Source organism: Chanos chanos, chromosome 5 (genome assembly GCF_902362185.1).
Source record: "Chanos chanos chromosome 5, fChaCha1.1, whole genome shotgun sequence".
NCBI lineage: Eukaryota > Metazoa > Chordata > Actinopteri > Gonorynchiformes > Chanidae > Chanos > Chanos chanos.
The window spans coordinates 46,413,492-46,438,948 of record NC_044499.1 but is presented as its reverse complement, the minus strand read 5'-3'; the positions used below and the strand labels follow the sequence as shown (position 1 = coordinate 46,438,948).

The 25,457-nt window shown below is 42.2% G+C and overlaps 1 protein-coding gene across 1 annotated transcript in view; it reads right to left on the bottom strand.

Moving 5' to 3' along the window:
- The window catches only part of snx29 (sorting nexin 29), a gene marked incomplete at its 5' end in the record, with an annotated part of 63,916 nt that overhangs the window by 26,197 nt on the left and 12,262 nt on the right, over nt 1-25,457 (bottom strand). The window contains 2 exons of the mRNA XM_030775109.1: nt 6,583-6,692; nt 23,430-23,515. Coding sequence (XP_030630969.1) covers nt 6,583-6,692; nt 23,430-23,515 — 196 coding nt within the window. The remainder of the gene's footprint in view (nt 1-6,582; nt 6,693-23,429; nt 23,516-25,457) is intronic.

Below are 25,457 nucleotides of genomic sequence, written 5' to 3'. Positions count from 1 at the left end.
TATAAGTCTAAAAAAAAGATTATTATTTATGGTGATAAATTAAACTGCGCTAAAACGTTGAGGCCTTAAGTTCAATTCTCAGACCCAGAGAGGAGCTGTGTGTGAACTGGGAGGGGACAAGAAGCAGGGGTTGACCTTGCATATGTCAGAGAGTGCACTAGTCCTCGCTTTCCAGGGTTAGCACAGGTATTCTAATGGTGGGAATTTGTATATATAAAATAATTAATAAATGAATGAAAATAAGGTAAATCAAAAAGAACAAACCATTTAGGCCACATTCTCGCTAACCAATCACGGCTCACCATGCTACTGACAAAGTTAAAAGACAATACTGACAGCCAATCACATCCAGCTGGGCTTGACTGAACTGTCCCAATACCTGTGAGGCAGACAGCTCCGGGGAGAGTGTTCTCTCGAGTTGACTCAAAACTGTCACAGTCTGAGAACATTTTAGGCAAAAAGAGAATTTGACACAAGCCTTTCATCCCTTACTTGAGTCACTGTGCTTTAAATAGCTTTTTGGGCCTTGCCATTGTATAGCATCACATCCATTTTTGTATGTCTATTTTGGACGTTGTTTGTCTGGCCACTGAAAAAGGTGTTTTCAAAAATAGTGACCCCCCCCCCTACACACACACACAAACCTCCCTTCAACACATAAAATGCTTGAACATCAAGCCAAATAATAGTGAAGTTACATGCAGAGCTTTGAAGGTACAGCAATGAAAAAAGCTTCCATCTCTGCCTGAAAGGTTTGAAATTCATGCAGGCAAAAGAAAAAAAAAAAGAGAGAGAAAGAGGGAAAGAAAGTAAACTTGTGAGGAAAGTCTTGAAGCAAGTGAGAAGTTAGAGTAGTGTTAAGTAAAGGATACACACTGACTTAGACACAAACACAAACATTTACTCACATGCACTGATACAAATCGTAAGGTAGTATCTAGGCTAAGTATAATCCTCCGGGGAGATGGAGGATTATAAATCATCGCAAATTCCTGTTTTCTATCACTTTGAGCTACAATCCACCAACCACAGGCACACTGAACAGAGTAAGAGTCACGGCAAGTGTCATCTATTTGGTATTAATTCATATGCAGTTCCCCTAACAGCAGCAATAAGCCATTTTACATTTGGGAGACAGCTCTCAGGATATTCATTCATTTATTTATTTGTGCCCTAACTTTTAAATAGGGCATAGAAAAAAAAAGAGAGTGAGAGAGAGAGAGGGCGAGAGAGAGAGAGAGAGAGAGAGAGATAGAGAATTAATTTTAAGCGTGAAGAAACCCAATTAATTTTCGGCGAGAGCAAATCGGTTTGTTATTCCGCCGTCTCTCACTGATTCATTCCAGCACATGAGTGAGAATTTCCAAACCTCTGTTAGTGCATCCCAGCTCCTCCAATTTGTGTAAACAGGCAACGGGATCACGCTATTCAGTCAACACATCAAACCTCATTACCGCAAGCCAACTCCAAACCTGAAAAACTATGACCGCAACTGCATCGGCTCAGTCCAATTACAACCTGCCTTCACTGTAACAACACTTCATATATTCCACAATTAGCCATTTCTCATCAACACAAAGAATGGAAATAGAATTAAAAAAAAAAAAAAAAAAAAAATGAAAATAACATACCCTGAGGTTAGGTCTTAGAAGAAGGTAAAGCCAAATTCATTCCATAGGTGGAAGTCGCCGGGAGTGAGTATGACTGGTAATGTAGACATAACCGTGCAATAGACCAAAATACTTGGAGGGAGGTTTTTTAACGAGGGATACAGCAGAACTGGCTTCGGTAGTTCATTATTTCTTCCCGTCAGGAGTTTGGTTGCCTGAGGGCTTGGAGATAGGCAGTGACGGAGGAGAAATTTTGTTACTCTTCTGCATGCTGGATGAAATGTATAAGTAAGCACATGCACGTTTGGAAGGAGGAAGACAAAAGGTCACTGAGGATGACTTCCACTCAAATGTAGTGCGACATTGGCAGGGTTGGAAAATACAGCTGCCATAACGCATTTTTGAGGATGGAATGTAATTTCGATGAATTTTTTTTTTTTTTTCTACGGCAGTTTCATCAGTTAACAGGATTGGACTAGAACTCTCCAGTTACAAAAAAAAACTACCATACAATGAATTCTGCATTTAAATAACCGACCAAACCCTCCTGCTGCTTACGTAGGCTACTCTGAAGCAACGCTGAGCGCGTGCAGACCTTAGAGAGTGAAATATTTAGTGTGCCAAGTTCAATGGGGTAACCTAAACTCGAAGAAACCAAAAAATAATGCTAACACTTTTATCATGTTTTATAATTCAGTGCTATCGCTCTTGGCAAAGTTGTTGTTTGCGCTGTGTGGCAGGGCGCTCACTCTCTCTCTCACACACAGGTGTTGCTGACAGTTCGCCTGCGTTCCCGTCAGTGAGAGAGCTTGTGCTGAGGCAGGTGCCCTGAATGGAAAGGCCCGTCCTAAGCAGAAGTGGGAAGCGTGGCCCTGCTGCAGCTTTAATGCCCGTAATTGGATGTGAAACAAGTCTGAGACGCAAACGGAGAGGACAGGCTTAGCAAACATAAACTGAGAGAGGCTGGCAGGAGAGAGAGAGAGAGAGAGAGAGTGAATGTGAGAGGGAGAGAGAGAGAGTGAGAGAGGGAGAGGGGGGGGAGAGAGAGAGAGAGAGGGAGAGAGGGAGAGGGAGAGGGAGAGGGAGAGGGAGAGGGAGAGGGAGAGGGAGAGAGGAGGTGAATGTGAATGCTGGTGTCAGTGTCTACTCCTGCAGACACACACTGACAAAGAGAGAGATTTTAGCAAGGGCTGAGGAAACTCCTAACAGGAAGAGAAATATGCAGTGCAGCAAAGGCAGGAGGAGAAGAAGAAGATAGATTAATAGAGACATCCAAGGCTTGGAGCGGGGGGGGGTTTAACTCACAGAAAACACATTCATGCCCATGTATATGCAATTCATATCAATCAATTTATATTATATCATCATGCGATTTATATTCATCATAATCATCAACACACATCTAATGATATACGGGAGGCACAAAAAGTATCACCCTGTCACAAATATATGTTACACATTCCCTATTACCAGATATAAGCATTAAACAACATATCTCTCAATTTTCAGCACTTCAGGTTTGAGTGTTCCATCACAAAAATACTCATGATGTTAATGGGCGCATGCTGCGTAGGGTTTTATTTCACCATGCTCATCTCTGAATGAGTGAAAGAGAGAGAGAGAGAGTGTCAGTGAGACAGAGAGAGAGAGAGAGAGTGTGTCAGTGAGACAGAGAGTAAGAGAGAGAGAGAGAGTGTCAGTGAGACAGAGAGAGAGAGAGAGAGAGAGTGTCAGTGAGACAGAGAGTAAGAGAGAGAGAGAGAGAGAGAGAGAGAGTGTCAGTGAGACAGAGAGAGAGAGAGAGAGAGTGTGTCAGTGAGACAGAGAGTAAGAGAGAGAGGGAGAGAGAGAGAGAGGGAGAGAGAGAGAGAGTGAGAGAGACTCAAGAGTAGGCCTGCTCAGCTGCTTTGCAACTCAACAGAGCGAAAAATCACTGTAAGTGAGAAAGCACCACGGCCTGAGGAAAAGCCTCAGACTGTCTCTAGAGATCCTAGTCCAGATTTTCACTGTTCTATAAACACACCGCACATGTGACACTACACTGACACCCCATACGCAAGCCCGCGCTCACACACACACACGTACATGTACACGTACACGTACACGTACACACACACACACACACACACGCGCATACACGCAAACAAACACAGACATACACGTACATGTACTCGTACACACATAAGTACACACACACACACACACACACACACACACACACACACACACACACGCACGTAGACACACACACACATACATGTACACATACACACATACACGTATACACACACGCGCGCGTGCGTGCGCGCACACACACGCATGTATACACACACGCGTACACACACACACACACACACCCGCGCATACGCAAACACACACATTTGTAAAACAATCACGTACATAACCCCCAAAATAAGGAGATCTTAGCCCTACCCACCAAATCAGTTTTGCATGTTTATTTCCTTTTATTTGATTGGTTCGGTATCCTTTTTTTTTCTTTTCGATCCATGATTCAAACTATCGTTTTTCCGAGACTCCGCATTGGCTACGCGTATCTGACTGCTCCTTCAAAATACGCGGATTTTAAGAGACAACTACTACATCACAACTTAATATACTTTCACCACAGCAAGTACAACTTGAAACTAAGGCAGGTGTTTCCGTAAAAGAATCTGAGTGCTCTAATCCGTCCCTCTGCCTGCTCTTTCTCATTAATCAGCATGCATACTAATGACTCAGTCCTGCTCCACAGGTTTGTTAATGAGGCTACAGATCAAAGGCATTCCTCCACAGTTCATATCCAGAGATCTTCCACTCAAAGTCTGCTACAAATGGTACCAATTTCTTAAGACCTCCCCTCACGGGAGGAGACCTCACAGGTTCCATCTCCAACCCTTTAATCATCAAAGCTTTTTGCTATGAGCTAATGAGAGGATGGGCGACCCTCGCCCCTGCGAGCGTAGGCAACGCTCCCGTTTTACTCCGCCGCACGTGACTCGGCCCGACTAATCAAGGCTTTTATCGGCTTCCGAGTGGAGTCAGGTGCGCTGGATCCGGGCTGGGGCAGAGGGGCTGCGTGTGCTGCAACACTGCGGGAAGAAGACTGCCTACCACTGGGTTAATCTTCTGGTACAGTTATCCAATTGCCTTTAGTTTGCATTCACAATTAACTCTGCTACTCACGTTCAAATGTCTTGTGTGTCCCCCCCCCCCCCCCTCTAAATTGGATGCTAAACGGCACTCCAAAAGTCTGCCGTGGTGTACAACCGGTTTTGTGAGCGAGCGCGTTAACGGGAAAAAAAAAAAAGGGAACAATACCGGGCAAAGCCGAGATCTAACCGACAATCAAACTGTATTCTGGGTTAAATCTGCCTGTTTTGTGCTGCCTTCAAAGGGGAGAAATGACAACAGCACGTACGCACTGCTGATCTGCGAAACACTCTGAAATTTTAGTTCTGTGCCAGTTTTCCTTCTCTGCTATTTTCAGTAGCTCTGCAGCAAAGCATAAACCGCTGCTCAGTATCAGGGGCTGGTCAACACGTAGTACTCTCTAGCACACAGCATGATCAAGCTAGAGACCATCGAGCTAAGACAGACTGTCAAACATAGACGACAGAGGTAGAGAGAGAGAGAGAGAGACGATATGCTCTATCAAATGTTCTGTCACGAAAGGGATAGTTCAAATGTTCTTTCAGGACAGATGGGAGAGGGACAATAGGTCACAGTGGCAAAAAAAAAAAAAAATTGCTAGGCATGGCTAGGGAAAGATCCTTAACCACTATGAGTTGAGCTTGGGATGATCACAGTCAGTGAAGATGGAGGTCGGGTAACACGCAGCGGAAATGTACACACAGACAGACAGATACACACCCCAAAATGTCAAAGAAACACCACCCAATACTCCTTCACTGGTCAATAGAACTACGGCTGACCTACCATACTAGCCAGTTCTATAAATGACCTTCCACCTTGAGAGGAAGGTAGAAAAGGACTACATTGGAAATCCATTGGTATAGCTAGTCCCTTATTGGAAATCATAAAACCATACACCATACATACTACAATGCATTAATAGGCCTGGATCTTATTACAAAGCCTTACTGGGACGCACTAACTACTGAGCTCATATAATTTCTAAATATAAACAGTTATTGGTCAAGTCTACGTTAAATGTAGGATCCGTCTCTGTATACGTGAAACAAAGTGGAAAGGTTTTATAGACACGAATTAAGTGAAACTGAGTCTATGAACTTGCTTATTGTGTCTAGAAAACTACCTGCATAGATCCTGATATTTGTTTATTTTATATATTTATATGTATATATTATACTATATATTATATATATATACACATATTTATCATATCTGTAGCTATTTTAAATGACTGTTGCCTTTTAATGCGCAAACACTGGCAAGTTATGGGGTTTTCATCTGTGATGACAAGTTGGATCAATTTCATGGTTTTTTTCTTCTTCAGAGAGAGAGCACAAGCAAACAATCTAATCACTGTCTGAAGTAAAAGACAAAAGAGGGGACATTTGTTCGGCAAGAGAAACTAAGTAAAGCTGTCATTCGCCCGAGCTTAACAATGGGCTTTCCTCCCACCCATGTTTGGAAAAACCCTATTGAGACCGACAGCTAAACAAATGAGAGCATAAATAAGTAAACGCACTCAAAAATACATAATACATAAATACATAAATAAGTCAAAAGATACTTTTCTAAAACATAAGCAGAATTATAACTCATTAAAGAAATATAAAACAGATATGAATAATTCACGTAACCCTCATTATCCAAGGGCTTCCCATTTCTGGAGACATCGCTCTGTCCAAAAGTCCTAGAATCCTTCGCCAGTGGCTACAGCCCAGAGGTTCAGAGGCAGTTTGTACAGAGGCTTTGGCTGAACAAGGGGACCTCCTCTGTGCCCAATGAGCTCCAGAAAAATTCAGGGCTGTGAAAGGGTACCCACCTCTATAAGTTTCCGCTCGTAGTTGGCAGCAAGTTCTTCGACATCAGTAACCGATTTGTGCTGGGGGAGTGCCGAGGGTGCTGCTTCACAGTTAGGCAGTATGGGGAGGGCTGGTGAGAGAAGGAGAGAGATAGACAGAAAGAGAGAGAGAAAGGGAGGGGGGCAGGTAGGTGCATGGGGTGGGGGAGCATCAGTAGGGGGGGGGGGGTGTCAGAGAGCGAGAGAGAGAGAGAGAGAGAGACACAGAAGACAGACAGTGATGTTAGATTAACAGTGCCATTAAGGGGGTACAAAAATATAAAGAAAAGCGCTCACAATAGAAATGACTGTAAAGCTGCTTCACGCTGTTCCAAGCTCATTCTCAAACCGGAGAAGTGTTAAAAAAAAAAAAACACTGAGAGCGGAGCTGTCTAGGCAAAACAATTATTGACCACAGGTGGTAAGAAAGTACTTCTGAGAAATGTTCATTTTTACATTCAAACTTCTGTAACCACCCTTTGAAATACCCTATACACACTTCCCATTGACGCCAGAGGCACTTCTAGTCTGGTATCGCATAGCCTTGAAACAAAGCGTAATCCACTTTTAAAGATGCAAAAAAAAAAAAAGAAAAGACAAGAAAAGTGACAGACACGTGGGGGTTGGAGGTATGTACCATAAAGAGTGAGAGAGATCATTTCACCCAGAGAAACTCGATTAAAAACTAAGATCTTTTCTCCACAGCAAAAAAAAAAAAAAAAAAAAACAACATTCCCCTGAAGAACAAAAGCAGACCCAAAAAAAGAAAGACAAGAAAACGAAAAAAGCAACAAGAACAACAGCTGTGGGTCTGGCCCGGCTATCAAAGAGCAACCGAGAGAATTTTCTTCCTTTTTTTTTTTTTTTAATCCCGATACAAAGCTCTGAATTGCCTGGCCTTCAGAGGTGGGAAATTGATTTGAAGAGTAGGAATGGTAGGATTGGGTTGGCTAAGAATGCTGTCAAGTATTAGAGCAGCACAGTCTAGTTGATAATAGAGGGACAATGAAACATACACACAGACAGACAGTGTGTGAAACACTGCTGATGTGCAGGTGGCATGGGCGAAAAGTTAGTCATACCGCCTTAACCCTCCAACACCCCCCCCCGCCCCGCCCCGCCAAACACACACCCTACCCCTACCCCCCCCCCCCCCCCCAAAAAAAACACCAATAAATCCCAGGGAGAACCGTCCAGCCAGCCTGACAGGGAACCTTTATCACTTAACCTGCACACAGCCAGCTGCCATTTTAATGCTGAGGCTTATCTCTGTGCTGCCAATAGCCTGTGTATGCCCTAACCTACACCCCCACAGAGTCAGCAAGAGGCTCCACCGTCCTCCCAGAGTCCCCGCACTCTGCTCACTCCGCATTTCAATCCTCCACCACTCTGATAGCAGCTTAATAATAAATGCTGTTATGTAGTGCATGTCTGTATGAGTGTGAGCATGTGTGTGTGTGTGTGTGTGTGTGTGTGAGAGTGTGTGAGAGAAAGAGAGAGAGAGAGATGGCTCAGTCTATAGCTGGCTTAGTCTATGGCTCAGGTGACAGAAGAGGTAGCTTGTCTATAATAACTGAGCCAATTTAACAGTAATCTTGAGATGCTGAGCTTCTTGCGTGTGTGTGTGTGTGTGTGTGTGTGTGTGTGACTACTGCATGTGCACTGTAATACAGCACAGAGATAGCGAAGCTGAATATACTGATATTTCATCTCCAGAAATGAGAGAAACACTTAACACTACCAAAACTCCAAAACTCCTCTTCTTCATATTTATAAAGCTCTATGTTTTTGTCTGTTTCTGCAATACAAACCTGTTTTATACTTGACCTCTCCTGAATAAAACAGAAAAATCTGGACAAGCTTTAACTGATTTTAAACCAGAAGTATTCAAAGTCAGTTGGAAAAAAAAAGTCAACTTCTAAGAATGTGAAGTACTTAAGTACATTGTGAGTATCTGTATAGGAAATGGGTTGGGGGGGCAGAAAAAACATCCTAGCAAAGAGTGTGTAAGGAGTGTGAGAGGAAAGCTAGGGCACATTCGTATACCTTCTCTAAAGAATAACAGACATGGATTTTAAAATGCTCATTGTCAAAGTGTTCCAGCTCTGCCATAAGGGAGTATGTTTAAAAAAAAAAAAAAAACATGACAGTCAGAGTAACTGTAAAACATACAGTGCTGTGAGTGACTTCACCGCGAGTGTTGGTGAATCACTGCATTTAGCTGTATTTCTACCATTCTTGGCACAGGTAACTATCTGAGGTATTTGAATGATGGGGCCCTCTTCCCATACTCTTGTATGGCTGCTTCCCTGTGCTTTTCCCACTGAAATGTGAGCAGAGCTGAGAAAGCTGAAACAATACACACACACACACACACAAAAAAAAATATATATATCTATCCCCCCCCCCCCCCCCCCCCATATATCTGAATGTCTCACAGAGTCTTCAACTAAACTGGAAATATTATCCTGTTAATTAAAAGAGCTAGGTCACAAGGAACAAGATGACGGCAGAGAATTGGGACAAGACCCCGGATCATTAATATACCGATTTGTCCCAGGTCGGGATGTTATCATTCAGGAGACGTCGTTAAGACACGGGGGCCGTTCCTCCCCGCTCTCCTCTCCCCTCCTCTCGGATTAAGCGCAATCAAGGACACAAAGGCGCGGCTGACGAACGTGTGTAATTTTATGCGAGAATCATTTATCGAACTGTAGTACTGGCCTCCCTCACGACCCATCTCAAAGATCACCTTACTTTATCACACGTAGGCTGCAAATCCCTCCCCTGTTTCCTTCACCCTTACGGCGGTTACACTGGGAACGGTCGCAAAGGAACAGGTGACGCGGGCCTGACACGTTCAATTACGTTACATGTTAATTGCTTCTCTTTGAACACTTCGTTCCACCGGCGCAGGTCTGAAAAAGGTCTCCCTCGGGGGCCCGTGTCATTCAAAATGATGACGGACAGGAGGGGCGTTACACGTACAGAGAATTGCTATGAGGAAACGCCGGAGAGTAATGCTACGCTCACACGTGCGTAAGGGAGAGAGAGTGAGAGATGAACGCTAATATTCACGCATATGCACCTATGGGAGTAAATGCACACTCCGTGATTGTGCCAAATGGAAACAAACTCAAACTTTGATGATGCGATAAGGGAAGGGAAGGGAAGGGAAGGGAAGGGGAGGGAGGGCTGGGGGGGGGGGGGGGGGGGGTGTTAAAAAAAAAAGAAAGAAAGAAAGAAAAAAAGTGCGGCGGAGTTAATGAATGTGTTGTGATCAAAGTAATCTGCCTCCATTTTCCCCATCTAGCAGCAGCTGTTTCCTGTGAGACTATCGTGAGATAGCGACAGCGTATCACTCCATCAGAAAAAAACCCATCTTCTCAAATTACAGGACGCGGCCAATTTGACAGTTGGACGTGAAATTGCATGCCAAACATAAGGCACACCTTGGAGAAGGAAACCGGGCAGATGTTTTCTATCCATTACATAATGTGATTTTCCTGCAAAGACGCATGCATGCAGCAAGCCGCTTCATCCATCAATACAGATTCAGATTTCTCCGCCGGAGTTAACAGAAGAAACTGAGGGAGAAAGTACAAAAACTAAATGAACAAATAAAAGAAATAAACACAAAACACTTCAGATTTAAACTGTGAACACTAAGCGTTCTATCATACTGTTAATCCGCTATGATAACAGATCATTTGGAAAATTTCAGTAATCTTCAATTAAGATAATTTTACAAACACCGGCGTGAGTTCTTCACAGTAATTTCTAGCTCGCTAGCGTTCTCTCAGCGCTCCCATATTTCATTTCAACGCAACCGCTGGTGTCACAACATTAGCCAAAAAACAACAACAACAACAACAAAAATATAAGATTCACTGCATCCCGTCGGTTATAGTTCAGCACTGTGGCACCACCTGAGGCAAACACCTACTTTATCTTTGGGTTTGTTTTTTTCTTCAAAGAAAGGGCATCTCGCACTTTGATAGCGTCCTCGTATAAAAGAACAGACTTGGAAAATTGAAACGCGAATCAATAAATAAGCAAACTTTGATGAGGCTGCTGTAAGCCCTACAATGAGACGATAAAAAAAAGAGACTAATGACTCAAAGCCATTTCTCTGTTCAGCCTGTCACAGCTGCTCAGTTTTATGGCGTATCACTTTGCAAGGGGGCCAACAGCCCAATGCAGATATAATCTCTGGTGCCCAGAGATAGGCACACTGGAGCAGAATTAGTGTTAAAGTTTGGAGGGGGCGGGGGGTGGGGGTCGGTGGGGGTCGGGGGGGGGGGGGGGGGGGGGTTAGAAATGAATGGAGTGGTATTGAATGTTAAAAAAAAGTGAATAAAACACTCAGGAGCCAAGAGAGTAACAAACCTGGGTGAATTATTGTACCTTATAAACGTGCTCCTAAAAATGTCTTACTGACAGCGCAGAAAACAAACACAAATCAATGTTTACTTGGTGTATGGAGGTATTAATTGGACAAATATATACTTAAGAAGGGATCGTGAAAAAAAAAAATGCAATGACCATTCAGAATGTTACAAACAGGGAGTGGCTTTGGGTGTTTGGCCAGTTGTGATTGGATGAGGGTTTGTTCCTTGACATCTCACAGTCATTCACTTTAATTAACTTCAGAAGCATTTAAACCAGCACAGTACACAGGCTCCGAAACCAAATATAAGGAGGCAATAGCTCATCCATTCTGGAGCCGAGAGGGTAGACAGATTTCGGGCGAATAAATTTTAACATGATGTAAAGTTGGACTAAGGTATTCTTCATTATTCATGTTTTACAACAGCTTAATTCAGCCTGATAATTAAAATGCATAAAATCTTTTTCACGCATCGGTGCCCAAATGAATATTTAAATATATCAAACAGAGCTATTTGTAAATAACATTATTACTCGACGTCAGTATATTTTAGAATCTGTAACCGTCATTTATTTGGACATTTTAAAAATACTGGTAAACTGAACAGCCCCAGGGCTAATTCGATTCCCCATATGACTTTGTGTTAAAATTCTCTCTGCATCTGCTTGTTATGGTGTTGTTTACTATCTAACCATAATAGTAAAATAATGAGTGTGTCCATGTGTATCTCTCTGTGTTTGAGTGTGCAGGATGTGTGTCTAAGCTGTGTGTGCATAAGCTTTGTGTGTGTGCGTGTGTATGTGTGTATGTGTCTGTGTGTGTTCACAAGAAAACAAGAAAGAATTTTCTCATTATTTTCATTATGATCAAAGCAATTCATTAAGAAATTTTGACCTAAAAACGTCTCCTCTGGAAAAATAAATAAATAAATAAAAAATGAAAAAAAAAACCATACAGCAACAGCAGTGCTGAGGTCCATAAATATGAAGCAAAACAAGATCTCTGAATCCATACATGAGCACACTCACAGACAACTCAGCAGACAGCTGGTCCCAGTAATTCTCTCTCTCTCTCCCCCTCTTTTTTTTACTCAACGTTTCTCTGTTGGGCAGGTTCAAGTGTATATTAATTAGAGAATCACAGCTCATAAGACAAGATCTAATCTAATGCTGGGTACGTGATGAGCAGTGTTAATGCCCATAGCTTGTTATCAGTCCATAAATCACTTCACTCCTGAGTGGCGTGTAACCATCCATAAACATATGGACATAGTGATAGCTCCCAAGGACAGCAAGCACACTGCTTAAAAAAAAAAAAAAAAGAGAAAAGAAAAAAAAACACAACAAAACAAAGAAAAAAAAGCAAAAAAACAAGCATTTCTTGTTATTGGAAAGTAACTACTTTATCAGACCCTGGGATCCTCCATTCTAGGCGTTGTAATTGACTGCCATTTCCAAAAGTCAATCTAATTGCTTTTTCATTATAGTGTTAATAGTCTTGACAGCAGTAAAGGCAGATGCCCCTCCTCAGGAAAGAGACCAGGGTCCACAGACGATTAATTTGCCTCCCTGCGATAATTAAATGCTAGGTAGCTGATAAACTCGCCACTGACTAACGACAAATGTTAAAATGGGTCAAATCAATTTTCCCAACATCAAGAGTGGAGAGGAGAGAGAAAAAAAAAAAAAGAAAAAAAAAAAACACGGTTTCACAGCCTCAGCAGACAGCATTAAGGCAGTGCTTCAACACACATGGAGAGAGACAGACTTACGTCTGGTCTGAGAGTAATCATGGTTAACTGCATGGATGGCTGCCTTACTCCTGCCATGACAAGCCTAGGAAGTCATGACTGTAGGAGGATAATGTAGTAATGTACTTTCACCCTCTGCAGCACAGCGCCGGGGGGGGCGCGGGGGTGGGGGGGTTAGCAAAAGGGTTCTTTCACAGCCCAGCGCTTCAGCTATGGTAATGGTACCATCCATACAATGATTCAATTAAGATTACGTCTGTGGTGAAAAAGACACAAAGCCTCTGAACCAGGAAAACCATTTTCTATGGAGAGAGGAGATAGCTATGACAACGCAGAAAACATTTCCCTCCACTGCTCCGGTCGCTAACCGTACAGTCTGCGTACCGCGGTTATAAACACCACAGACTGAAAGTGATGTCTGACAAGCCTTTTGACACTCAAACAAGACACGTCGACAAGAGGGACCATTTTCACAGGAGTTTTTTCTTATTTTTTTTCAATCTCCCCTCAATGCTCAAAAAATTAGATGTTCAAATATATATATATATATATATATATATACATATATAGTATTTTAGTCACGTAGAGTACTGAAAGAGAAACCCAGGGAACTAAGCCAAACTTAGTATTTGATCAGTCTATTTATGATTTCCTTTACTTTATAGGTTTTTTTTTTTTTTTGATGTGACCAATTCTAATTCAATGCTGGGTGCTTATTTAAAGGAGGGAAGTTGCAAAGGAGGCTACGCAGACATTAAGTATTGATGTCCCCATCTGTTTGGAGAGGACGCAATGCGCTCAGCGCGAAGACAAGAGGAAGTTGAGCACTCATCTGCACCCCCCCCCCCCCCCCCCCCCCCCCCAAACCTCCCTCCCCAATGTCTTTCGCCCCCCTCCACCCCACTCATCTTTTCAAAAAGTCGATAAGAAAAAGCCTTTTATTTCATATCAAATGAAATGTGCTCTGTCCCTGATAGAGAATTAAAAAGAGGCAGACAGAGAGAGAGAGAGAGAGAGAGAGAGAGAGAGAGAGGGAGGGAGGGAGGGAGAGAGAGAGACAGAAGAAGAAAAAGAAGAAAAGAATAAGTCTCTGCATTCCATTAGCAAGTGTAATTTAGACATTTCCTATTTTGGGGTTTGGGAAGAGAGCGGTCCGTATCAAGGCCGGCACGGGGCTCTGTGATAGGCCGATGCTATCACTGGGCCATTATGTGAGCAAGCAGGCTGACATCTTACAGAAAGGAGCCTTTTCCCACCAACGACACTCATCAATAGGGAGATGAAGCACATTCCTCTAGAGAATGCTAACAATGGGTCCCCACGGATAGGCCATCAACACATCACCTACAACCCACTTCTTAATATTCTCATCGTACACTCATGAGAAAAGACTTCAGAAAGCAACGCCGCTATCTCAACTATAACTAACGACAGGTAACGAGACATTAATGAATTACAGCCCATGGTAATTATAAAACAGATTCCCATGTCAGACATTATGCCAGCAGGCTGAACTGTATTGGAAGAAAAGCCATCAATCAACACGCCTGTCTATAGAGTACACACATAATGGAAAACAATGGGAATCTTAAACCAGCAGCGCTCCCATGCTCAAATTAAAATTTACCATTGGGATAAAAAAAAAGGCATTATAAAGAAGTCAATCAAGGCCCTTAACAAAAATAACAGGATTTTCTAAATGCACTATATGGATTTCATTCTCTCTCTTTTTTTTTTATTTTTTTATATATTTTTTTTTTGAGCAATGTTTTGCTACACGAGAGTATTAATTGTATTAATGCATAAGTTTCCCCTAAATTTTAATACGAAAGTTTTTGAAAATTTAATAGTTTTAAAGGTCGAGAGCCAACATTTTAAGCCTACGATTCATTCATTCAGTCCATAAAACCAGTCACCTTGAACTCTGTGTAAGCAGCCTCTTTCTCTCTCCATTTACATAGAGGTTTTATCTCATTTCATCCATCTTCAATTAGGAAACCTTTGGTGCACTCTTTTTGTCATTAGGTCTGCATGAATAAAATGTCACAGATCACTTGTTTTCAGTTACAGCTCCTGAAGGAGTCTTAATTGAAAGACTAAAATCAGACAAAAATCATTATGTTTGCTCCAGGACAAGGAGGACAAAAAAAAAAAACCCACTACACTCAATCGCTTAATACATGCTTTTCACAAAGATTTATCTTTTTCAAAATCCAAGCAAGTATTGGGACCTTGAACGTCTCCCAGAAAACAGTTTGTAGTTTTCTCATATAATTTTGCAGTGCGATTATCCAACACCAAGTCATTACGAATGCTCTGGCCTTCGGTATGCCTGCAAGGTTATCCAAAAGCCCCCCCGAGAAAGAAGTCTTTCCAAACAATTTAACCATTCCCCACAGGTCTTCTGTAGCAAATCTACATCTCAAGGTACTTTAAATGCATAGTTGTTCATCTCTTGCTCACATAATTAGGTAAGTGGTTCATGCTACAAGATTGTGCAGAAGGGGATGGTATTAAAAGCACAAAACATATACAAACATCTACAAATGCTTAGTCAACGGAAGATAACCATGTCAAGCTTCAGGCTTCATTTACAATGAACACTTTGGGTCAGTGCTGTCATCAGACTTTCGTCCTTTCATTCTCACATAGAATATTCTTCGAATCTGTTTTACGCAAGTGACGTCTGATGACGAGTCTTGTGTAATGTAAACCTGAGTCCGGTTCCTACAGACGTGCTGTGACTGCATCTTAGACACGACTCAAATTAAAAGAAAAAAAAAATCATACGTATTTGCACAAATACTTGTTTAATTCTGCAAATCTGCTGTTTTTATTTGGTTTCTTCCATTCAGGAAAACAGAGAAACTCTATATAAAACCTGTAAAAAAGTTTTTGCTTTTAAACTTTAAAACAAAGTAAGGTCATGGTGTACCACACTGTCCCATATTCACTTTTAGACTTGTAGAGTTCCAGAAACAGCCAATCTTCTGCACAAAACCTGGAGTTCTGGCTCCGGACTGAGAAGATAAAACATCGATCTGTATTATAACAAAAATAGCAGCTATGTTTCTGTTGCAGCTCTGAGAGCATCCACTGCAGTAGGTAACTCTTACAGTGCGATTTAAATTCAACTAATCAGCTTAGTTATTTAACCCAGAGACCATTTTTTGAATAGTAAGAATAATAGCTATTATTGTTTTGGTAGTTTAATATTTGTGCAAGAAAAAATAAAAAACTTCCATTAAAGAAAATTTAGCCTGCACTGGCAGTCACGTTCATTATGTAGGAATATATTACAATACATATTTGAATATATAAATATAATCATGCTATGGTGATACAGACTACTGAAGAAGACATTTCCATTAAAGAGATAACCCTCGCTCCTAATACCACACAAAGGGTCAGCAGACCCTTTCAGAGAACTATAAGACCCTTCTAGTTGCATTATCACTAATTAGAGTTCAGACCACTGTCTATCAGCTTTACCACTGTAACCGCTGAAGAACAGCACTGACTCTCCGCGTGAAGGCCTGCATTCCTTCAGGGCGTTTTCTTTCTTCTTCTTTTTTTTTTTTTTTTTTTTTTTTGCAGCTCTAACTGAAATACAGTTTGGGCAGGACTGGAGTGAGTGCCTCCATACACTGATGCATTCCAGTGGGAGAACTCTCTACATCTGCAGTAAGATCAAGACTTTATTCCATCTGGCTACTGGTAACTCTGTAATGGCCATATACTTATAACAATAGTAACAGCAACATGGAGTTGTGTCTATCAGGGTGTACTCAGATAAGCGAATGATCAATATGCGTATTTGGATGACCAGAATTTACAGGTGAACAGCCCCATCCAAGAATTACGTCTTTTTGGCAATCTTTATTCTGTAGCATGTTACCTAATTGCTACTCCTATAGTTACTGAAGATGCATAATTAGCATGTAATTGGATGATCTCAGAACTGTGTAAACCGAACATGTGATGACAGATCGAATATTATACCTAAGACGATAAAAAAAACACTTTCAGTTCATCATCGCTGATGAAGGTATAATCACAGATATCAGGTTTTTCCCCCTGCTGTGATTAGAACAAGAGACGACATATTCCCGTGTGCTGTCTACATTTCTGACACTGTGCATCTATTCCAGTGGATCTGCATCAGGAAGAAAGACGACCGGTGTAAGAACAGGGTTTTAAACCTGAATATTTACATAGATTTATTAAGGTGCACAATCTGGCTTGATGTGGACAATTGACAACTGAATTTTTTTGCTCAATGGCTAAGCAAGCATAAGGAATTCACCATAAAGAGAAAATACAAAACCATCTGTCAGCTTTGCTAAAGCCAGGAAAAACGTCTCTGACGAACACAGACAGCCTTCAAGGTTGAAGGCAGGATGTTCCCTAACACAGACATCACCCCTTCCTCAGAAATGCATGCAAACATACATAAACAAGCTCCAACATGCATATCTAATTTAATCAGGTAGGAACATAATTGGGATTTAGATTAAACCGCCATTAGACATTAAGTCGCTGCCGACAAAGTGTTAATGTAATTATGCATTGTGGCAAGGACCTCAATCAATGTTCATCCAAAGTCAAATTTCTCATGTGTTCCTGATGGATCTGAGCATCAGCATAAATTGATGCCTCGAGGATTATGCATTAAAAAATAAATAATTAACTAAACAAATAAATAAAACAGCCGACATGATGGGCCCATGTATGTAGCTAGCTATAAACAAGACACACCAAAGCAAAATCTACAAACTTTTACTGGAGCTGAATTCTCCAAATATGCAATCTTAAAGAAAACACGGGCGAAGCTAAAAAAGTCGGAAAACATCAATATTCAGATGTGTTTCGAGCGGCATCTGAAAGGCCTTGAGGTTTAATAACACTAGATAATTTTCTTTTCTCAGTAGTTCTCCGCGAGCGAGCGGTTTCAGAGGAGCGTTCAGCTGGTGTGAGCGGTCGCTCCGGAGGTTCTTCCATTCTGGTAAATTTTATGCCGCATGTCATATTCATAGATTCAGAAACACACAAAAAGGGGTAAGCAAAATAATTCAAAAGCTCCTCTATCAGAGAGGAGGGGAGTAATCATTTTTAGCTTTCCAGAAAAACGCCAACTAACCATCCACCTTCTCGCTCGCTTTCCTCCGAGTCAAAGCCGCAGCCTTTTTAGAAATCTCAGAAGTGGAGAACAGCTCAAAACCGTCTCTGTCGGGTCACGGGGTCAGCTTTACCAAAATATACATGAAACGGGCTCTTTCAAGAAAATCTTCATGGATCTTTAACTCAGTGAGACCATTATGCTGAGCTGTAACGGTCCAACATATTAATACCTTTGTATAGATAATCGAAATACCTAGCAGCGAACACAAAGGCTTCATGGGAAATCTCAAGATAAAGTTAAAGTGCCTATCCAGCACCTCAAAAAAAAAACAAAAAAACTTGGAGACCAATAAAATAATAAATAGATGGACCAGACTGAGAATTCACTTCATTTTGTTTAGCTGAATAAGTTTTCTTATGGAGGGCTCTCCGAGCTTCCTCACTTTGTATTTAATTTGAATTAAAAAGTCGGCACAGTTTACAAGCTGTACTTAGCATCTTATCTTACACACACACACACAAAAAAAAAAAAAATTAAGATTTATACTTATCCGTTTAATCACGCCGACGGAATATTCTATTTTGAAGAGAAATCAGCGCTAATCCATGTTTTCTTTACAGTCTATCAAACACTGGAGAAAAGCCAAGCAGGCAGGCAAGACATTCAATCAAAACCACTCAAGCACTTCAGTATGCTGCCTTTACAAGCTATTTGCCAACATGAGTTGTGGCTGAATTATTTCATTAAAACAGATAATATGGATTTAGGTCATGTAAATATTAAAAAAAGAATCATATATCAGAGGCATATGATATCTGAGTATAATGCTAAACCAAAATGATATCTCTGGACAAGTCCACATACATATAAATGACAATATTACTCATATTGTACATTGAAACACTGTAAGGACTTAATCAAACTACAATACTGTACCATTGCAGGCCATCAAAACATGGAATGTGGGGTCAATTACAATTCCACGAGGGGCCAAGCAAAACATAATTAAAATAACTATTACATTGACTAAACGTTTTCATTTTGGAGCTGAAAGGCCTGAAAAGGTCCTTTAAATGAGATTCAGAAATGGTCCGCTGCTTCTGATTTCCGACTCTAATCAGTCATTAGAGGATGTGAAATCATTGCAATCAACAGTCTGACACACAGAGCCAAGTGACCAGCGACACCGACTAATCCTCTTTTTCCACAGACATGTGCAATAAGAGCCAGGATCTAGAGTCAAAGGTTTTACAATCATTCAGAACCAAACCTCTGATTTGACACTTTCTATGGTTTTAGGCTTGAGCTGCTGCAACCTCTGTGAGCGTGTTTATGGTCTCCTTCCACAAACCTTGTTTAATGAAAATGTATTTCAACTATAGTTCAGCTCTAGGCAGCCAAACTGAGCATGTTGTTGTTGAAGACCAGATAGATGTGGAAGAGCCCTCAAATAGGCATCACACACCACATTTACAAACTTATTACAGCTACGGTCTTGGATTAATTAAAAAAAAAAAAAAAAACTAAATGTTGCGAACAGGGTGAGACGATGTCTGCAGTGCCCACTTCTGCAGCCTTGTGTGGGTATGTTTACACAAAACACTTCAATCAATAATCATAGACGCTTCCCCATAACTAAAAATCTCAACGCTGCTGAATTATGCTGAGTTCGATTAGCATCGGGTTAGACAGGGGCTAGCACATCTTCGCTCTGTCAATATCGGCTCTCTCTCAGGGCTCGCGGAGATCAGGTCAGTTCTGCTTTGATTAGCAGCGCGGCCAATCTGAGCCGAGGCTACGCAGCCTCTCTGACCGGTAGAAACCTGTTTGCCTGTGGAGACTTCTCTGAATGTCTGAGAGTGTCTCTGCAGTCCAGCGTCATCTGAATAATGTCAGATAAACGGTGGGCAATCCACACGTACAGCTGCAGCTCTGATTGCGCTGCATCCTGTTTCTCGTCTCTTCGCGAGGGCCACTCTTTCATCCCAGCAGGTAGGCGACACAGAAGGTGACTTTGAGGCAACAGCAAACCCCCCCCCCCCCCACCCCAACCCGCAAAAAAAGCAGATAAATAACTGAAATACATTAATAATTTAATAACGGTAGCTGTTGAACGGCGCACAACAGGCCTGATCTCATCTCTTTATTTACCCGCCTCCTTTTTTTTTTTTTTTTTTACGCATAATTTCAATTTGATATTCAACTCATTTCGGAGTGATCAGCCATCCGCTAAATCGCTGCTTATACTGATAGCTCGGAGGATTGAGGAAAACTGTCCTGTGGAATAGTGGGCAGATGTAATCCCTCCTGAGTCAAATACGCTCTCCCACTCCACACCCACAGCAGAGCCAGAATCACCAAGCAGGGCTCCTGTCAAACGGAGACTGATGTAGGGTGAGAGTGGAGGTCTGGGTATTGCTCGGTCCACAGGGAACTGAAAGACTCCAGGCTAGTGCCCAGTGTGATGGGAGAGCCTGTGGAGGTGCTGGAGGTCTGGTCGACAGGATAAATAAAAAATAACCGCAGGCGATTAGAGCCGGGCCTGACGGCTCTCCCTCCACAACGTCCAGGTGCTTTTTTTTTCCCCCTCCAGAAAGCTCTGTTGCCAACCAACCTAACCTCTCAGTTCTCAGGGAACACGGCCTTGCAATAACTGACAACAGCGTTGTCAGAGAGGGGGGTCACATGAAAGCGCTGTTTAAGCGGCAGGCAATAATTAAAATGTTCATTAACACTGCTCATTAGCAGGTGATTGGAAACGTCACCCCTGCTCTGCGGACCACCTGTCCCCACCTGTGCTCCTTCTCACACCTCCTCTTAGTCGTAAACACACCCCTTCTGCTTCATAAAAATCAGCCTTCATCACACTCTCCAGGGGAACTGGATTAGTCAAAAGCAATAACAATACCTTACATTAACCACCCTTGGCTGACCAATCATCTGCACCTCTCCGCTACTCCTCAAGAGAGGCCGAGAACAACGATGGCCACTCTTTTGACTGCCCAACAGGGACAAGCAAATATGATTTAGAGTGTAATGAATTTGCGACATTAAAATTATTAACACTCTTTCAAACGACTCTGGTGAAAAATGGTCCTCGTTGACTCATTAAGTGTGGCCGTCAAAAGACAGAGAGAGAGAGAGAGAGAGAGAGAGAGAGAGAGGGAGAGGGAGAGGGAGAGTGAGAGAGAGAGAGAGAGAGAAAGGTAAGGTCTTGGCTCTGTGTTTATTCATCTGTGGCAATCTATTTCCTTCAAGTGAGATTCATTCAACCTGTACAGTCATATTACAAATGAACGCACTGAATCATTCACAGAGAGTCCGACACCATCGTGAATCTATCATGACTCAAACGTTAGAAATCTCATCGAAAAACATGAACAGGGGGGCTGAAATGAATTTTTAAAAGCTGAAAACACAACCATCGTCCATATTCAGGAGGTTCAGTGAAGTTCTCTACAAGTTTCTGTCTGGTTGTGAGACTTCCTTTTATGGCTCGGAACATCTCTGAGGGCTTTGCCAAAAACCCTCTTTTGTGACAGTGTGATAATTACAACAGCTCACGATCTCCTTTGAGTCTCGTAGTTTGAGTGAGCACTTAGCCATGCATATTTACATGCTTGCATGCTTATTTACAATGCCGAATATGGGGGAAATTTACTATGGGGATGTGAAAGTCCCTCTGTTCTGCATTTGCTCAGGCTACAAAGCAGCATCGAGCCAAGAGTTTAACCAAATTGCTTGTGTTAACAAAAAAACTCAACGAGGAGATACGGCGAGTAAACTGAACCTGAAGCCACACTGACAGACGAGACAGCTAGACTGGGAACAGCTAGACTTGGAGGAGTCGTGTCCAAAAACATAACACAGTCTTGTCTCAGATCAGCAGGCTTTTTTAGAAGAACACATCTGGAGTGAGCATCATTAAAAAAAAAAAAAAAGGTCTCAGAGGCATCATATGATCTGCGAGCGCTCCGACAGGCCGTGAGAAAAGAAAAAAAAAAATGCATTGTGTGCTTGTGTATCAACTTTGTGTTTCCCTCCATCTTATTCAACTAGCACTCGACATCAAAGTCTTGTACAGTATGGCACATCATTAGTGCTAGAGACGTTAGGGGGAAAAGAAAAATCATTTAGACTCAGATGTGAGGGCTTCGATATTCCCGTCTTTGGGAAGAAAGGAGAGCGGGGAAGAGAAAACACATGCGAATGATGAGGGCAAATTGGGAGATTTACATCAAGAGTACAGCTCGGTACCACAGACTGCGGCATTCTACAGGGACCAGCGAAAAGCCTCGTGCACAGTGGATAAAGCAGCCAGGCTGCTATGTGAAAGGGCTTTATTAGCCATCAGTATTGGCTTTCTCTGTGTTTCGCTCCCCTGTGGGAAAAACGTTCCTTCACAGCAGGCACTGAGCTGACTGCTACGGTAATTGGGCGAAGATGAGGAGACAATAGGAGCTTTGACTGGAATGATCTACAGAGGACGTGAATGTTTGTCTAAGCTATTACGGCGACACAATGTACATTTTAAGGGTTTGTCACCATTTATGGATGAGTTCACACCAGTAGATTAGACTGGATCTTCTCCAGAGTCAAGAGGATAAACAATCAAGGCACTCAGCAGAGGGTTTCAATAAATGATCTGTGTCTGATTTGGAAAGATGCCATGGAGGCATTTGGCTCAGTTTCTCTTCTTAGCTCTTGAATCCACTGAACCAGTGATGTGTCCTTTATCAGCAGCTTCACGACACAGAGAGATGGCAGTTCCAAAGCACAGCTTGGTAAAATCCAGATGGTGGAACAATCTTCACAGAGCAAGTGCTAACCCTGTCTGAACTATAGGTGAGCGATCGTCTTAATAAACAACCCACTAAATATTTTCCCTTAAAACGCTCAAGAAAAAGGCTACAGATGGTTGTTGTGTGATGTTGCATCATGTCAGTCTTGCAGAGAAATACTCAGCCACCTACACGTCCATCCCACAAAAAAAAAAAAAAAAATTCAAAACCAGGATCCATTTCATCTCAACCTCCACAAATGTTGAAAAGAAAAAAAAAAAACACACACACACACACATTACTTGTGTTTGTCGTCATTTTTAACGTAACCGCAGAACTTTTCTATCAGTTATTATTCTGGTCTCCCCAACACCCTGTGCTTCTAGAGGTGGTCAAAGAGTCTCTGAGATTTTCTCTGCTGCTGCACTGATAACACGTTTTTTTTTCCCCCCAAAATATAATTAGTGATTTTTTTTTTTCCCTGAAACCTGCCACGTTAATGTTGTTTGCCTTTGATAAAGCTCGCCTTATCTGAACACCCTTTGCGCAGCATGTTTTATCCTGCAGCAAAGTAACTTTTATTAAAAAAAAAAATAATAATAATAATAATAAAGAAATGAGAAGCTAATGAGTTAGCATGTTCAATAACTGGCTAATACACAGTTTCCTCACAGGGAACTATTTGGTGAGCCAGGGAGCTATTCTAGCCCCTCAGTCTCTTTGAGAGCCCAATCTCTTTAGGCCCCTTTCATTATTTTTTAATATAACAAAAGGTGTGTGTCTTACCATCACGGCCCTGGCTGCCCTCTCTCTTCAGCATCTGGACAGCGCCCACATATTTCTTTAGCTGGACCTTCAGCACCTCATTCTCCCTGAAACACATACCAGAGTGTCAGAACACCTCACTACATTCAGCACTTTCATTCCGCTGCTCCGGCGATAACACGCTTTTATTCTGACAGAAACATGTCAGCTTCATAATACAACTCCATCATCCAGCGCCGTGGGACTCCAGCAAGCTCACGCTGACTAAAACTGTCATAACAATATATTATCGGAGTCGTAAACATCCCGACGCTTCATACATTAGATGACGACGTGTCGCGAGTTGTGAGGTAACAGTTTTTAAAAAAAAAAAAAAAAGATTAAAGGATGGATTAGTGTGTATGTCAGTGTCCAAACTCTTTTTTTTTTTTAACAAACGCATATAAAGGGAAACGCTGAGGAAAAGCAATGAATATCGGAAGGCTAAGAATGTCTGACGCGGGAAAGGACACCCAGAGACCAAATGAAAACCCGCGGAACGTGCAGTCGACACAGGGGGAACTTTCCCTGGCCGCCTCGTAAAGACCAGATTCAATTTCAGGATCTGTTTTACAGGCGCTGCTGCGTATCTTTTATACGATTGTTTACAGTAGGCCGACAGCAGGAGGGTATACGTGTGTGTATGTGTGTATGTGTGTGTGTGTGTGTACTTACAGGGAGCACAGCTAATAATTGCTGGTTTGGGGGAAATCAATCAAAATCAGTGGGAATTGTGCAGCTGTGAAAAGCAGCCCTTTCCTGTTCTTGTAGGACGCCTTTTGCAACTCGCTTATCACATTGCCTTATTTTTAAAATTTTTTTTTATGTTCCACAACAGACAAGCGGGAGCGGGAGATTTCCGTCGGTGTCGCGCCGCGTTCTCAAAGGAAGAGCCTCCCTCACTATCTGAGCCGCCGAGCCCAGCGCAATTCCGCTGCGATTTAATTAAACCTAATAAATGGCCTCTTCCGTGTCTGGAGAGTTACGCGTCTCAGGTACGTCCCATCCATCTTTTCCCATTGTTCCCTTTCGGCGACCCTCGCGTCTCACGCGCGCCACAACGTTTATATTTCAGAGGTGACATGCAGCACAGGGGCGTAAGAATGCTTCATCCAGCATGCTACTGCCCCATCCCGCTCCCGGGAAGCCCACAGACCTACGCATCTGAGGTCTCTCTCTCTCTGCTCTCTGCTCGGTGTGCTTCGTGTAATCAAGGCCTTGACAATTTCACTGATGAGTGGAACCAGGTGTGTTAGGGTAGAGAGAGTCCTGAATTCTGCCAGGCTGGGGGGGGGGGGGGGGGGGGTGACTCTGAGAACAGGAGCACTCTGAAAACTGGATTGGGAAATGCAATGCTAAAACCCAGTTTTGGAGGGCCCTCTGATTTGGATGACATGTGAATAAATAGCTCCGGGGGTAACAGTAGTTTATCTAATGAGCAGCACCTTGAGTAATCACTGGTGATTGGGTAATAAACAGCCGCATCTTGTACTGTCTGGTACCTTTGCAGAGCAATTACAAGTCTAAAATCAGTTGTTCTAATCTCTGTTGAATACTTTTTAGGACAAACACGCAACTGCTTCATTAATTTCAAACTCACACAAAGCCACTAATTAAATGATCCTAACTGTGCTTTTTTTTTTTGCATCAAGCCTATAATTTAATACACTAAATCTCATAACTCTTATAATTGAAACAATCTAGGAAATTCTACCTGTTTTATTATCACTGTTTTTACTTTTTTTGCACATGAATGCACATTTCACACAGACATTAATTTTAATAATACTGCATACTTAAGGCTCAGGAACAAAATGTTTTAGGACAACAAGAGGCTAATTCCAAGCCAAAATGAGTACAGATTCATCCGTCGTCGGAGCCGGTGCCAGTCGACTTACCTTCTCCTGAATGAGATTTTGTGTGGGCTGATTAACATGCACATCAGGCCCAAGCATGGGTGAGCGTGCCTACAGAGCAGAGATCACTCCTCATTCTAATGTACCTTCCTGT